The sequence below is a fragment of the Aphelocoma coerulescens genome, chromosome 2 (genome assembly GCF_041296385.1).
Source record: "Aphelocoma coerulescens isolate FSJ_1873_10779 chromosome 2, UR_Acoe_1.0, whole genome shotgun sequence".
NCBI classification, from domain to species: Eukaryota; Metazoa; Chordata; class Aves; order Passeriformes; family Corvidae; genus Aphelocoma; species Aphelocoma coerulescens.
The window spans coordinates 58,596,511-58,613,009 of NC_091015.1; the positions used below are offsets into that span (position 1 = coordinate 58,596,511).

Sequence of the window (16,499 nt, forward strand, 5' to 3'; positions counted from 1 at the left end):
CCCTCAACTTTTTTCTCCTTTGCTCTACAGGATGAACAGGGAACCAGAGAAAGGCTGGGAGACAGGTCTGCACCTCCTCTGGAGTCTGACAGGAAGCTACCTTGGCAGCTTCCCTTCAGCTTCAGCTGGTCCGATTTTACACACCAAGCGTGAGCAGCCAGCAGGCACTCCAAGAAACACCACAATGAGTGCAAACTGTCTCCAAAAGACAACTGAAATGAAGTGCTTGCCCCTACCAACAGTGTTTTAACTCCTAGCACCCATTCTGGCAGCCTCTCAAGTCTTCAAACACATCAGCTCTCTCCTGTACCTCCTTTCTCTATGTACGTGCTCTGAGCGCTCGGTTTGGCTCAGAGCCTGGGAACAATCAGCAGCTGCAGGGTTAACCAACATTCATAACAGACCTGCTGTTCCAAGGAAGGACAGGAGGTTCTGTGAAGCTGTTGGCTAATTAGGAGTATTCCACCCCAGGAAGTAAGCAGCTTATAAAGTCAGCTTTCCTGGGACGCTGTATTTGGTGCTGCAAGGACAATACAGGATGTACAGCTGAGTTCATAGAACTTTGTAGAACAAATATGCCAAATTATACTCGCTTCATATTAAACCACAGGATTTTTCTGACTTCATAAGCCTTCTAAAAATCATTAATAATATGGATTTTTACTAAGACAATTGCTTGAAATCTTGAGAACAAAGAGATATGGTCAAATTCTTTTTTTTTTTGTTAACACATACTTAATGCCGTGTATAAATCAAGCATGGCAAGAGATACTACGAGAACTTTACATGATGTGAAGAATTCACTTGCCTTCTCATCTTCAGGACCACCATGAGTATTTCACAGTTTCTCGACTAATTTAAATGTACAATTAAATACTTTAACCAGAAATTACTTCTTAAGTACATTAGGCAATAAAGCCCTCGAATACTCTGATACTGAGGAAGATTTGCCTATTTCCAGCATCTACTGAGTCTCCAAACATGACAAAAGCAAATTCAAAGTTGACCTCTGCAACTCCAAAATGTTTGTTCTAACTGCAAATACACTAAAGCACAGCTGCACAGGAGTTGGACAATGGAAGGACATTAGACACTGGTCATTGGAACATTGGAAGGACATTGGAAGCATCAAGATTAGTTCATGCAGAGTATTTGGCACCTGCCAGTCTTGTCATGTCTTTTCCTGTAGTTCTCAGCCATTGCTATTCACACACAATCTCTGAGTATGTATCCTTCCCACCCATAGGTTATATTTAAAGATATACATATATATATAGATAGATAGATATAGATATAGATATATATAGATATATAGATACCAAAGAAATCAAGTTTCCTGGTTTCCTTAGAAAAGCTGTGATATTTTACCAATACCACACTTCCCTGTCTGTGGGCAAACACAGGCCAGCAAGCAAACAGGAGCAGGCTCAGAAAAAATATGCTTTGGCATTATGATGTTTTGTGGTATCTCTGTTGAAGCACTGACAGAAAGATCTCGTGCAAGAACTGGTTGCAACTGGAATTACAATACAAAAACATGTGCCATATAAATGGCTCCACATCTCCCTGACAACTCATTTGGTTTATCATCAAGAATGATGGTTCAGAAATTAAGCTGGACAGTTGATAAGGAAAAATAAAAAAATAACAATAAAAAATAGTGACCAAGCTCCTTTGAAAAGCCATCTTTCCTCTTGCTGCTACCTTAGTAACGCTGAGTGAGTAACACTAATCATAACACAATTTAATTAAGGAAGTAGAACACCTTCCTTTAATCCCATCTAAGAACAGATTATAAAGATACTTGTTCTCTCACGTAGATTTAAGTAGTTATAACAAATCTACACTAAAGGACAACTGGCCTGAAATACAGGAGCTCCTACTGTAAGAACAATCCAGTAATTTTCAAGTATCTTGACTGAAGAACAGACAAATTTATGTTACCTCAAATTGGTTTTGATGATCTGAAAGATCTAAGCCACCACTCCCTAGAAAGCAGTTCTTTGAAATCCAGTAAACAGAGTACCCCACTCAATCCTCTCCAATTATGTTCAAAAGTCAAATCCAAGGAAACCTTCCAAATTTATTATGTAAATGTAGTCCTTGGAAAAAAGTACTTGCATGCAAAACTGCTTACAGAGTGATTATATTTATCTTCTCTGGGTGGTTTTGTTTATTCAATATTTGATGTGAAGTGCCAGACCCCCTAAGAAAACCATTACTGAACACTTGAGAGTATCCATAAAGGATCTAAGTGCTTTAAATTGAATCAAATATGTAAGGAATCAAATATGAAGGATGTTAACCATAAAATAAAAGATTTCTGGTTATTACTCACTGATTTGGTAACATTTTTTTAATAACACAATGCATGTAAATATTTCAGGAGGAATGTGCTGCTTTGAGAATACTTATGAAACTTGCACATATTTTGCACAGTATCACTGTACATCAGGAATGATTTCTAGACAAAGATTGAACAGCCTGGGTTTGTACTGCAGGAGCAGTCTGTGTGTGTGCTTTGGGGGGAGTTTCACAGGCTGCAGACCAGGAGTTACACTTACCAGTGCTTGCAGCTTAGGACAGTGTATGGAAAGTTGTATCAATGTGCTGTCAGTTATCTGGGAATAAAAGAAACCAGACGTAAGCCATGAGCAACAGACAGCAGAAGAGGCAACCTCCAAAAAGGTATCTCCTTCTCTACCAGATGAGGGTTCTGTTATTTCTGGAGAACAACCTATCACCTGTTACTCTCCAAGTATTTCCCTGTATAGAATTTCCCAATAATTATTTTTATTTCCTACCATAAACACAACACTATTTATAAAAACCAAAGAACATCTAGATGAAGGTGGTAATGTGTTGCATCCTTACACTGCGCATTCAATATTCCTTTTCATATTAAATCTCACCAAAACACACTCTTCCAAGTCCATCTTCTCCAGCTCATGGCAATTCTACAATAAACAAAACATGGACAGATAAACAAAAAAATGAAATAAAACAACATCTAGACATAAAATCATGCACAGGGCTAATAATATGGGATAGCACAGCTTGCAAGGGGAAACTGTGATATAAATCCCTTCAAATATTTGATCACCATCAAAAGACAAAAAAAGTGTTAAAAGAAAAAAATAGATGAATTAACAAGCAATACCCCACCTTCCTCTCAAATGTCTACATTTCAGCCTTTCTCTTACTAGGTGAAATGTCTCCCTCTTGCCCTGTAAGGTTTGCACAGGACATACCAATGCTCAGCACCCCTGCTTCCCTTCCCCCCTCACTCCAAACGGGATTTACAGCCCATGCACTAAAGCCAATTCTGTGTTTATCAGCCTGCACCAAACTCATCTGGAATACACTTAAGCCCATGGCACATCTCTCTTCGTTGTCATACATTAGAAAGAAGCCTTAAAACCAAATTGCTTTGCCAATAAATGCTGAAAATACCAAAATAGGGTCTACTTTAAGGATGGGAGAAAGCTGCATGTCACACCTACACAAGCAATTTTCTCAACATTCTGAGAGACCCCCAGCAAGCTTTCAGAAGTGCTTTCAACATCTAATCATGGCTAATTTCAAGGAAAGGACATAACCTTGTGACCTTGCAGCAGACCACATAGTGCCACAGCTTGGCTCAATTCCCAATCCGTTTTTTCCAGGAATTTCCAAGAAAAAACCAGTTTAACTTGCAGCCCTCAAGAGCAGGGTTGAGGTGATTACCAAGAGCCTGAAGTTGTAGTGCTGAACAGTTAGAAAACCATTCTGTTTAACTGCTGTGGCTACAAAAATACCCCTTTTCATTCACACAGAATACCAGCAGCATAAATGAATCCCATTTACAAAGTATAATTTTTGTGTTCGAATTTCCCAACCAGCAATACACAAGTCTAACACAAAGCATTTGACACCACCAATATTCTTATTTACAGCAGGAACCAGGGCACAACTGCTTATAGTCTATTATGTATAATGTAAGTGTTCTGTAATTTAAAGTTATCTTCAGAACAATCTATTATATGCTGATTTTTTGGATGTAAATATCACAAGGGCGTGTGTCATCAATATAAGGGAAATTTGGCTAGAATACATAATACAAGTTTAGAATTACGTTAAGCGTAATAAATTCAATTGAAACAAACTGAAAAAGAGAGGAAAGAAATGACAAATTCAATGATAGATTGCAAATTAGATCAAGTTGCAGATCTAAGTATAATCCAGACATAAAATAGCTTTTTTGTCCCCTCCTCCACTGGCTTCTTTCTACTTTAATTTTCCTCTTCTCATATTGCTTCCCAGCAGGACTACATCAACTCACAGCTGCTCAGCAGCAATGAAACAGGGTGAGCTGTAACCTTCTGAAATGACCCTTACCCGTGCTAGAAGGGTAAACCCAGCATCTGTAAGATGTGAACATCTTGCAGCTTCCAAAATCCTGGAAAAGTTTAAAATGTTAAAGAAAACATTGAGAAAAGCAAGTGTATTTGAGATACAAATCTGTCTTCTGCAACTTAGAAGTTGTCAATAGCAAATGTGTATATACAAATATATATATACACACATACACAGCCACCCCTATTTTTCACAGTGATTTGAAATTAAAAAGCAGACTTTTAATCCAGTTTATCAGAAGATTCTGACAGTCACAGAACATTTAGTGGAAAAAAATTACACACAATTAGAGGCATTTTAACCTCTTGTTTCAGTAAAAGCATAATGACCAAGTTTTCTCATGTGTTATCTGAGGCAAGATATGGGAAAATAAACCCTGAATTAAGGAAAATGCAGATGAAGCCTGCATCTAAAACCTGTTATCTAAACAAAGGCTGCTGGGAAGCCATAAAACTGAGAAAGTACTTATTAGAAATCCCCTCAGAGCCTCTGCATGAAGCACAGTGAAGCAACTTACCAGAAAGCAAGGAGCTTAAAATCTCCAATCCCACAGTAAAACCAATAAACTATACCAATACAACCTTAAAGAAAACAGCGTTTTGGAAAGATAACTGGGAAGCAATACTGACAGAAAAACTCCCCAAGAGGTCAAGTGCCCCAAACAGCACCACTAGTATGCCCAACAGGCCTCCATCCCACTAATGTTTTGTTGTCTTGTTTTCTTTGTCCTTTTTTTAATGGACAATTTCCTTTGCAGGTGGAGTGAGTACCAAGATGAATAAGACGAAACCACAGCGCCATGGGATGAGCAGCACAAACTAAGTGCAACTTACCACAGCAAACACTGCTGCTATGCTGGGGCTGTGGGGAGGAGGCAGGGAAAGAGGCACAAAAGAACTTTTTGTGGCAATATTGAGAGGCCTCCAGATCCTTCCATTGGTTTAGGAGGTCATTAGAACACTCTCTCTCTAGAGAGAAAGTGCAAAGGGAAAAGCCACACTGGGTGCATGAACAGATTAAAACCCCACCAAAGTACAGGATGTGGGGCTCTGACTATGACTTTGCTGGATCAGCCTCTTCCAAGCAAAAAGCAAGAGGGCAGCCAAGTTTAGAGCTGAACAGCCCCACAGGCTTGAAAAACCACTTTCAGTCTTCAACAATGTTCAGAAGTATGAGAGAAACTTAAGCCAAGTATTAGACAGGCACCTCCTCCCAAATGGATGGTTCTAATGCCTCTGGACTTTCTTCAGACTCACGTTCAAGAATTCTGTGCCCTTCCATCAAGGGCATTTTTGCAGCCTATCATAAAATACTCTCAGCTACTCTGAAAATTGCCGATGATACCAAATAGGAAGGGGAAAAACACCACCAGAAAAAAACCCCTTCTTTCATTTGTTACTCTTCTACCTCCTTTCATTGATTAGTTGCTACAAACCCCATCTCATTACATGGCTGACTTTAAAGAGGGGTGGAGAGGGAATGACATCTGCAACATCCAAAATAGTGAGGATGCTACTTACTGCATACCCGGTAGAAAAGAATAGTATAGGAACAGAGGAACAAGAAACCAGAAGATTAGCAGCTCTGGTTTTCCTGTAATTTGGTGTGCAGACAGTCAGGACATGAGAATGGGGAGTGAGCTGTATACACACATGCTACATCAATCAGGCCCCAGTATGAAAAAACAGGTGGGAAGGCACTGGGCAGCATGGAAATACTGAGCAAAGTTCTAATGTTTGCTTTTGTTTTAGTGACTGTGCTTAAATACAGAGGGCTCTTCTTTTTTCCTCTTACAGCTGACATGAATTTCCCGCCCAGTGATTTGTGGAAAAGTACCTAACATGGGAGCTAATGAGGCAAAATGACATCCAAAGCAGATTCTCCACTCTTATGAAGAAATTTTCTATGAGGCAGACTCAGAATTGCATTCATTGCCTACAGCTGCCTTTTGGGCACACCTGGAATGTCTCTGCACTCAACACCTCCCTACTTCTGTGGAATTAGCAGCTGGTGGGGCTAAAAGGAACATGATCCTAACTTTCACAGCCCCACCCAGACAAAGACATTCATGGTTCACAGGTGCTTTTCTTGACAAGCCTTGCCAAAATACCTACTGGTATTTTAGCATTAAAAAGTGCTAATAAAGAAAAAAAAGAGAAGGTGCCAAGCACCTGCAAGAGTAAATGTAAAGATGGATGACAAGACACCCCTATGTTGATGTGAGATAAGAAATACAGCTGAAGGGTCTGCTGAAAGCTTGACCTAAGTTTTTGTTTGAGGACATATTTGTGACTGGTAACAGCTGCATCATGGAAAAGCAGAAGTATCACGGAAATGCAGCAGTATCACGGAAATGCAGCAGTATCATGGAAATGAAGCAGTATCATGGAAAGCAGCATAGATCCTGAAGTGAGAGTAGCACAGCACAGAAAATACTCCAAAATTTCCTAACAGAGCCAGCAAGTCCAACAGAGGCAGCAGAGTTTTCTTTCACACTCAACACCGAAATATTCAGAAGGTACAAAACAAATGTGGAATTACATTTCCCTTTGATTTCCAAGATAATTTTTTTCCAAGATAATTTCAAGTACTTTCCATCCATGATCCCAAAAGTCTAGATGCAATCAGCTGTATCCTCTGTCCTTCCAACATGCAGTAATCCTCAGCAGAAATCACTGCAGAGGGTCATTTTCTTTCCTTATGCTGTTCCTCATTACAGGAGGAGAGTGGCAGACGCCTTCCCCCTCGTGGCACAGACAGGGCTGACAGTTCACCTACCACAGCTAAAACAATTCCTGCTGCACTTGTACTGCCCTTGGAAAGAACTGCACAACTAACAGCAATTTAGACCTCCTTTTATTTCCCATCTCAGATGTTAATCGAGAAAATGAGAGAAATGGTGGCAAAAGACCAGCACAGCTTTCTAGGGAAAAACACTAAGTGTGTCAGAAGACTCCTAAGCCCCTAATAAATACAAACAGTGACACAAAGGGGACTGTCAGCCTGGAATTGTCTTAAGAACAGGTTTTCTACAGTCACAAAGGCTCTTTTTCACTCATTCAGCTAAAGGAACACTGTGTGTCAGCATATGGTACACTGGCATTTGAATGCAGCATCCCCTGATTTTTACAGACTACACATTCCTCCACTATCTGTGATTTAAGGATAGCAAGTTCTGACTCCTGCATGTTCCTGTCATAAATGGCAATTTTTCATCCAAAAATCTTATCTTTTTATTTACTTTACATTAAAATTAGAAGAAGTATTATATGTGTGTACAATATGTCTCCACTATCAGGGAGCTGCTGCATAACTGAGCTTTGGTTTTAAAGCCCACCATAACATACATGTTTGTACAAATCACACCGATGTGGAAATTTATATTATTTTTAACTGCTAAGCCCCTATTGTTCAAAACATCTCTCATAAATATTAGTCCCCAGTGCTTGCAAAGACATGAGCACACTTTATACCAGAGTTTAAGAACACCAGGCAGTACTGCAGAGCATATTAAAAGCACTCTTATAATAAAAATATCTTTAAATATAATAATCAGATATGATGTAGCCATTTTTTTTGTAAGACAGATGCCTGCATAAAACTACATCAGAGTACAAACATCACAAGACACAACACAACCACAGATACTTTTACCTTTAAAGAAAAGAATGGGTTTTATATATATATATATCTATTTTTCTCGCTTGTAATTAGTACCTCAAGTATTTAGCTAGAAACAGAGAATTAAAATGCTGAGTTCAGCGTGTTTTGTCATATATTAACTCTTGTTTTTCCGATATACAGTGAACTACATTAATATGACAGCCACAGAGGACCAGCCCACGAGTTTATGTACTTCTAACTTAATGTTTTGATTGCAAATGCAGCTCATCTTCAGAAGTGAATTTCTCAGATCAGGCCAGTAAGAACACGACATACAACACACTCATGACATACTCACTTCAGCCTTGGACAGTTTAGACCAAGGGCTGTGAGAGAAGCATCTGTCAGGTTGCTACAGCCTGAAACACAGAGTGACTGCAGTCTATGACATCCTCTACAGATTTTCACAATGCCTTCATCTGAAATTTGCTGCAACACAGAAGAAGGTGGAAGTTACTTCCTTATCAAGTAATCAGCCAAGAACAAAACTCAAGACAGTGCTACTGAACTGCCACTGTCACACTGTATAACCAAGGCACCCCAGATTTTCAAGAAATACAGTTCTCAAACCACATACAATGATAACACTGAAGATAATCAACACTTACAATTCCTATTTAATTACGAATTTTTCTGTAGACCTTAAGTCCTACTCTAAGGCAGTCTGAAGCACAGAGTGAGTGTTGTTTGTTGTTGTCTTCTTCTTTCACTTTGCTTTTGTTCTATAATTTTTCACTTTTTTTTTGGAGAACAGTGCAAAAGAGATTTTAAAGCTCCACAGCAGGAGAGCTAACTACCAAATTTGCACTGGACCAGTAGGACCCAAGGGCAAAATCCTTCACCTTCTGATAATTTTTGAAGCAAGAGTTACAGGGAAAAAATTACTCATAATCCATTCTTTACAGAAGGTAAGTGTAAAAGCCAGGTTTGCCCTACCTATACAGCTGTCTTGAGATGAAAGAGGACTTTTCATTTCTCAAAATTGTTTTGTAGTAGATATTCCATGAGGAGTAACTTTAAATTTGGAATATGAATAAACAAATTTTCTCTCTGAAACAGGAACTATAAGAAATAGGCCCATTGCAGCTGCACACAAAATAGCAAGAAGAACTGGATTACTGTGTGTGCGCAAATATGATTTTGTTTACAAGTCTTCTATTCTGGAAAAAGCTCTCTCCTCCTCCTCCTAACATTATGAATTTAATTTTTCTGCTGTCTGGAACAAGTTGTTTTACTTCCTGGCTTAATATTACTCTTGCAATAGTAGCAAAGACTGACACTGTATTTTTAATAGAAAATACACAATCCTTGTATAAGCCCCTCATGTGAGTACGCTCATACAACTGTAGCCTATTTCTGATGCTATTACCACAAACATAACCTTTCCTAGATGAAAACAGGATGAGGGATAGTACTAGTTCAGCACAAAGGGAGATTACCTTATGCTCCCCCCCCCCCCCAGCCCAGCACATTTTAATATCAGAAGTTTAGATTTGCAACTAGTTCAGTCAACTTATTACAGGCAGAAAACTAGAAGTCTCATTTTCTTTTTGAGGATCCAGAAGGATATGCATAATCTACAGGTAAGAAGATAAGTTTTGGAGTTTTGTCCAAATCAGTCAGGTACTTCTGGATTTGACTCTCCAAAACCATGTTACTTTCTGGAACTATTTCATTTCCTTTGAGAAATATTCATGACGTTATTACTGGGAAAAGGGACTGCTTTGAAGGTAAGGACTATGTAAATTTTATGCTGCTGTAAAAAGCCCTCAAGTTATATATGAAAATTTCCCACTCTGAAATTGCCTGTGATTTCAATGCCCATATCCCTGTCAGGAAAGAAAAGTGTTTGAAAAATGCCTGCAAGTCCCAAGTTTCTAAAATCTTTCTCTAAAGATGGTACCTTTCAGATGTGTGGTTTCCAGAGCTAATACAAGTTCACTCCATAGCTGCTGGAGCTGGCCTGGCATCTTACACGGCCCATAAAACACAGTCACTAGAATTACAGTGAGGGCCATATAAAGCACAAGGACACCTGCTGTGTAAAAATCCCTTTGATCATAAGGAGCCTGGATGCTTCTGGAAGTGTGCTTCCAAGCCACAGCAAGCAGAACACACCTCTAGTTAAACAAAGCTTTAAAGCACATGTATTTAGGTAGGACACACAGATAAGCAGCTCAAAAAACTCAAAAGAAAACTACTTTCCCTCAGGAGGTTTTTTTTGTTTGTACTACAAAACAACAGATATCCTTGCCAAGGGAAAGCTGGTGCACTTCTATGCCAATGCCACTGTTAAGCGGGAGAGATAGGAACTAATTACCATCAGACATCTTGAGAGCCTTCCATAAAATTAGTCAGAAAAGGCTGGCCTTGATATATGCCATTAGTCTCGGGAAAAACACAACAGAAAAAGAACTTGGGAGAAGGAGGACAGCAAAAAAAAGAGTAAAAGGGCAGGAAATTATGTACTGACTTTATTTATTTAAGTGTAGTTCTGATCAAAAGACGGAACTTCCTTTCCCTGCTGTTATCTTTAAGTGCCCAGCTTCAGTTGGCACCTACATTCAGACTGAAAAATTCTCTTTCACTAAACATCTGGATCATGGAACCTCAAGCTTTGTATTTGTATTGTTCTTATTTTCTGCAATTTTAATGTAACTTTTAATAATCCTTAACACTCAAAAAATATCCAACACTTTAAAGAAATCTGTTAGGTTCAATATCAACAAAAAATGTTCCTATGCCACATTCATTCTGGAATAATCTGTAAAACAGATCTGAAAGTTTTGCAGGTTTTTATGACACCTTCTAGCAATAAAACTAGAAAACTTTTCAAAAACAAACAAACAAAAATATAATTTCATTCATCAAATCTGCATGACTGAAACACTGAAATTCTAATTTATTTCAGTATCTTCTAAGGCTTATTTGCAGGGAAAGAATGACTTAGGTATTTAAAACCTAAAACAAGGCCTTTCCCATTCCTGAAAAGTCACATCAGAAACAACAAAAAAGCAAATATAAACTGGAGCAAAGATAATTGGTGTTCTCTAAGCAGAATTAAAAGTACATGAATGATTCCCAGTCGTTTCATTACTAATGAATGTGTTCTTCCATTAATATTGGAAAGGCATGGCCTTCTGCTACTTAGATGGTTCTGAATCATCTTCAGTTACAATGCCATTACATTTTACTCCCAATTATGTGGCCCAGAACATGACTTCTGCTCAATTAGAAACGTTAGAATTATGAACAGACCAAAATGCTATGCAGTTCATGGAATTTGAATGAATACAGTTAGTTCTTACTCTAGAGCTTACCACAGTTAAAAGATGTAATGAGGGGGAAAAAAATAACCCAACACTTCAAGTCAAAAAGCAGCTCGAGGAACAGCCAGCTCATTTAAAGCCATATTCCACACAAAATCCTGTAAACTGCAGAAATGTACTATCTGACTTAAGAAAGTGTGCAGCAGATCAATTCATTAGCATTCAAAAATGATTTCTGATTCTTAGAGAATGTACCTTTGGAAGCTTCAAATACTTACTGTACACGATTGCAAATTCAGGATTACAAGCTCATGACAGTGATTTTGAATGTGTTTCAATGCTTCATCTTCTAACTGTATTCAGTAATTAAATTGGACATAGGAAAAGAAACAAGAAATTAAAAGCACAGAAAAGCAGCCCAAAGAATGTACACATCTTGCAATATTGAACAAAATACTATAACAAAAATGGTATTTTTTAATTCATGGAGATTTCAAAAACCCAAAATAAAATTTTATTCCTAAAGGATCACCCAAGCAATTATGTACCTGTGTGCAACCTCTAAGAAATAGAGCTTTTAGTCCACTACACCCTTTCACCAGTGCTTCAATACCATCCTTCGTAATCTGATCACACCAGGAAAGATTCAAATGTTCCAGATTTCTGCAACCCTCACTGGGAGAATTAAAAAAATACATAAAGTTAAATCCAGCCTTCAAATAGTCATAACAGTGGGAAACCCAAATTAAACACACTGTTAGAAATTAATGATAGCCAGTAGACTGTGCCAGGCCTCCACAGAAAAGTAATGAGAAAAGACCACACACAAACACCATAGTCTACACCCAAGAAGTCCTAGATACAGAATACAGCCAGTGCTGATTCACAAGGTTCAGCACCAATTTTTTAACTTTATTAAATGCTGAACAGCTTTTTAAACACTTTTCTTTAACACAGAACACAGAATCTTCTTACCTTAAGCCTTTTAAAGAACTGTTCGTGATGGCTACGCAAGATGTCAGATCCAGATGTTTCAGCTTGGAACAGAATCTGCTAAGACTGTAACACGTGCTGCAAAACAGCAGACACACTAAAAATACCTTCAGCTACTTCTTTTTCCAAATTTCCCCATCAATCAAAAAACCCCTTTGACTTACCTGTCAGTGATTTTTGTGCACCCATTCAGATTTAAGTGTTCGATGTTTCTGCAGTTCTGTGCAAAGGTCCTGAAACAGCAACGAAAAGCTGAATTGATAGAATGTCCCAAGTGCCATGCAGTCACTAGAGTGCGCTCTGACCCGTACCTCCTCTCACCTTGGTCGAAAGGCCTGATCTCCAAGCCACAGAGCAATTGCAAAGTATGCCTCAAATACATCTGTCTCAGTGGTTGCTTTTTCCTTTTCCTACTACAAGTTTTTGGTCGTAGGCAAGTGTTACCACTTGGGAAAGCCGGTTATTTCTGCCATATATAAGCCAGAACTTGCTTCAAATACCATAAAAACTAAAACTTCAAAGGGCATAAACAGAGAGCTTCAAGTGTCACATCAGATAAACATTAGGCTTCTGGGGAGAGCTTTTGCACATCTCATTACTGACGCCTTTGCAGGTCTTAATAAGGAGCTTGCTCCCACAGCAAATGGAAAGGGACACACCTGGTACAATACCCAAGTGTGACCTAAGCCTATTGGACTACCAATGGCCAGCCCTGTAGGCTGCAAATTGCTTCTTTATTATTTTAGAAATTAAAAAGCATCAGTGTGCACTACTGAACTTTAAGGATGATTGGAGCTATTATACTGCTGAGAGCCTGTATGTATCATTATACTAATTACCCTGAAGAAATACATAAACTTTCTTTTCATCTCTGCAAAGTAATATTTACAGCTGCGTTGCATTTCAGAACACTGTTTTTATGCCCATGTTTCCTTCAACTGCATGGATTTTACTGGCAGGGGGGAAGGAAACACACAAAAACAGTTTTGTCTGGAGGCTTGCCCTGGTTAACTGATCCGACTACACACTCAGCTGGTAACAACTTCTGGCTCTCCAGCATGGATTGAAAACAATGGAAAAAACCCCAGCAAGCAGTTATACTGGCGAGAGTTTCCACGGGAATTCTCGAAACAGCTATTCCAAAATTCATGTACTGGAGGGAGATTTACAATCAAGACACTTGTCAAATCACTTGGGAAGATGTTTCACTCTGGAGGAACAGCAAACTGCCTCTGAGATTAAAGTGTGGGGCATATCCTGACAGACCTGCCACAAACATTCAGTGCTTACATGGCCAATACCTACATCAGTAATTGGCTATTTTACACAAAAGTTGATGTAGAAGAAGGATAAATAGAGAAATTAGTATCACCCACAAGACTAATGGATCTGGAAACAACTCAAGACAAATAGCCCTACAGGAAAAATCACTTTCAGAACAAGTATCTGAAAATTAGCACTGCATGAATTTACTCTAGAGACAAAAGTTAATGAATTGACTTAGTTATAAATTCTAGAAAAAGCTACAGGTCACAGGACACTAGCTTAATGCCCACTGCTTAACAAAATCTTTGTGCTTATATGTGCAACCTGAGAATGGCCACACTACATCAGACTGAACATCATCCAGCCCAGGCTCTGGGGACAGAGGGAGAAAGCATAACTGCAAAAAGCCAGACCCCAAGCCCTCCTCCAAATGTTCTGTGTGCCCTAAAGCACTTACGGTTTAAGGACCCTTCAGCTGGAGGAAGGATCTTTGGGTTTTAACACTCAGAAACATCCAGAGGAACCTGGCTAAACAGTTTGCACTGGAAAAAGCTTATATAGATTCAAACATTCTTCCAGGAACTAACTGCACAGTTCAGTTCATATACTGTGTAAAAGAAGCATCATTGCTCTCTCTAGAGTCTCCCAAGATGTTCTTGTTGCCTGCCTGTTCTTATTTAGATCAAGACGAGAATCCCAGGTCTTTCCTGAATTTGTAGGCACTCAGTTGTATCAGTCTTTATCCTTTCTCCTACTGCTAGGGTCACCTCTTGTCCAAACTAGATGACAAACTATAAAACAACCCCTAATCTTGAAACTCTTACTATTGTAGGATGCCAGATCATAGACTGAAAACATTTTAACCACTTGAAAATGGAGCAATATCAACATAATCCTAATGGAAGAAAGACATGTTCCTGAAAAGCACAGCTTTCATTTCTTAGTTCATTCCTAGAAAATAAGAGAAGCTATCTTTTGATCTCAAGCCAATGACTCATTTGGCCATTATTAAGGTATTTAGTACTTACCTAAGTATCCCATTTTGGTCATCACTCAGGAATACAAGCAAATATAACAGTACTCTAACTGCATTTGGTACGGACATTAGGAAATAAGTGACGCCTCTGTCAAGGATTTTACTTACTTTAAAGAGGAGTCTCCAACACCAAGACATCCTCTCAGACTAAGCTGTCGCAGGAACCCACCACACCTTTTCGATATATTTTCCACAACACGACCCTTAAACCAAATAAAAGGAAGATTTAGCTGAGCTTTATTCTGACATAATATTCTAACCAAATTAAAAATCCCAGGAGTTAAGACCAGCCCCCGCTATACCCCATCAGAACTACAACTCTTTGAATTTCTTCTGCTACTTTAAGAAAGAACAGTTACATGTTGAGAATGTCCCCTCACATTTAAGTGCTATTCAATTAAATCTTTAATTCTCTCTTTCTTCATTCACTCACACACAGCTCAACTTTTTGTCACAGCAGACCCTGCCTACTAAGACTACTAAAATGATCTTCAAGTTTTGTCAGATGTGTAAGGAACTGCCCCAGAGGTAGAATGGGAGGCTTGGCCACTCCTCAAGGGTCCCAGTCCCACCTACAGCATGCAAGTTTAAATTGCCCACAGAAACCTGCTTAGGCCAGTACGTCACAACAGACTCCAGTAAGTCCCTGTTTTACAGCTCCTGCCATAGGGATGGCTGCAATCAAAAGGTGCCAAACATCTTGGTGGGAGAAGCAACAACAGGACTAATACCTAACAGCACTGTGCATTTTTTTCTCTCCCTTTATTTTTTGAATCTAAAAATACCTATAAAATTACAGGTCAGTGGATTTTTTGTTGTCATATTGTTATATTTTATTGTCCTTCTCTAATACTAATGTCCTGGCCAACACTATGGGAAAATATTTTCTTATCAGAGGCTGTTTCTTGGTCCGTAAGTAACATCGCTTATATTATCGCTCAGAGGAATTTACACCAAAACAAACAAACTGAAAATCATATATTTTTTAAAGCATTTCAATTAATCAGAATTATTGCTCAGCAAAAGACAAATACTTTTACTGTAAGGATAAATTTTTTCATGAACAAGATACAATGCAAATTCAATTTACATTGCAGAAAAAAACAAACCCTAAAAAATTATTCAAAGAAAATGCAAACAAATAATGAGAAGTTTTCCCAAACCCATTTATTTCTTTCATCATGTAAAACCTCTCAAGAAGACAACTTTAGTGCATTCAAATGCAGTTAGCTGTTTGAATAATTTGTCACTCCAAAGCTAGTTTTTCAACCTACCCCAGCTTACAATTGGTTCCACAGACCAAGAAATCCTAAGGTACATTTAAATTCAAGATCACACATCATTGATAGAAAAGAAACACTTTTCATAGGGTTTCCCCCTCCCCCCACTTTATTCTCTACCATATGAGGTCTCAAATACAGAAAATTTCACAAAACCTGATTTTGCATTATTTGATATTCTCAGATCAAGTACTGACTGAAAAACCTCCAGAAAGTCCAACTGAGCACCAAGTTGTCAAATACAATTAGCAGCTTTTACCTGTCCTAAATCCATAGACAAAAAAATATGCTACTGAAACAGCTAAACAGAGTTCTTGGACACCAAATGTGAAACTGTAGTTTGTTTTAGAGCTCATTTGTGTAATAATGTCTGGTTGAACACACTCTTATGAGTAAATTTAAGGGGTTTATATTACAAAGGTACTTAAATATAATACACTGAAGTAACTGAATTGCTCCAAACCACAATAGCTTTTTATAGCAAAAGAAGATCATAACTTAATTTCCCTCCTCCTGAATCCCATGCTACAAATATAGCATCTCAGAGGGCAATACCACTAGGTAAAATATATGACAAAAATATTGAAAACTTGAAAA

At 38.4% G+C, this 16,499-nt stretch overlaps 1 protein-coding gene across 3 annotated transcripts in view; it reads right to left on the reverse strand.

The window, feature by feature from the left end:
* FBXL2 (F-box and leucine rich repeat protein 2) overlaps positions 1 to 16,499 on the reverse strand; it is a 50,725-nt gene that overhangs the window by 4,270 nt on the left and 29,956 nt on the right. For 2 of the 3 annotated variants that reach the window (XM_069007723.1, XM_069007722.1), the window contains exons 5-13: positions 14,731 to 14,825; positions 12,485 to 12,553; positions 12,303 to 12,398; positions 11,876 to 12,002; positions 11,606 to 11,680; positions 8,357 to 8,487; positions 4,378 to 4,438; positions 2,913 to 2,957; positions 2,565 to 2,621 (exon numbers count right to left, since the gene is read on the reverse strand). In XM_069007723.1, coding sequence (XP_068863824.1) covers positions 2,565 to 2,621; positions 2,913 to 2,957; positions 4,378 to 4,438; positions 8,357 to 8,487; positions 11,606 to 11,680; positions 11,876 to 12,002; positions 12,303 to 12,398; positions 12,485 to 12,553; positions 14,731 to 14,825 — 756 coding nt within the window. Of the gene's footprint in view, positions 1 to 2,564; positions 2,622 to 2,912; positions 2,958 to 4,377; positions 4,439 to 8,356; positions 8,488 to 11,605; positions 11,681 to 11,875; positions 12,003 to 12,302; positions 12,418 to 12,484; positions 12,554 to 14,730; positions 14,826 to 16,499 lie in introns of those variants that run through there. The other variant, XM_069007724.1, reaches the window with a different exon arrangement.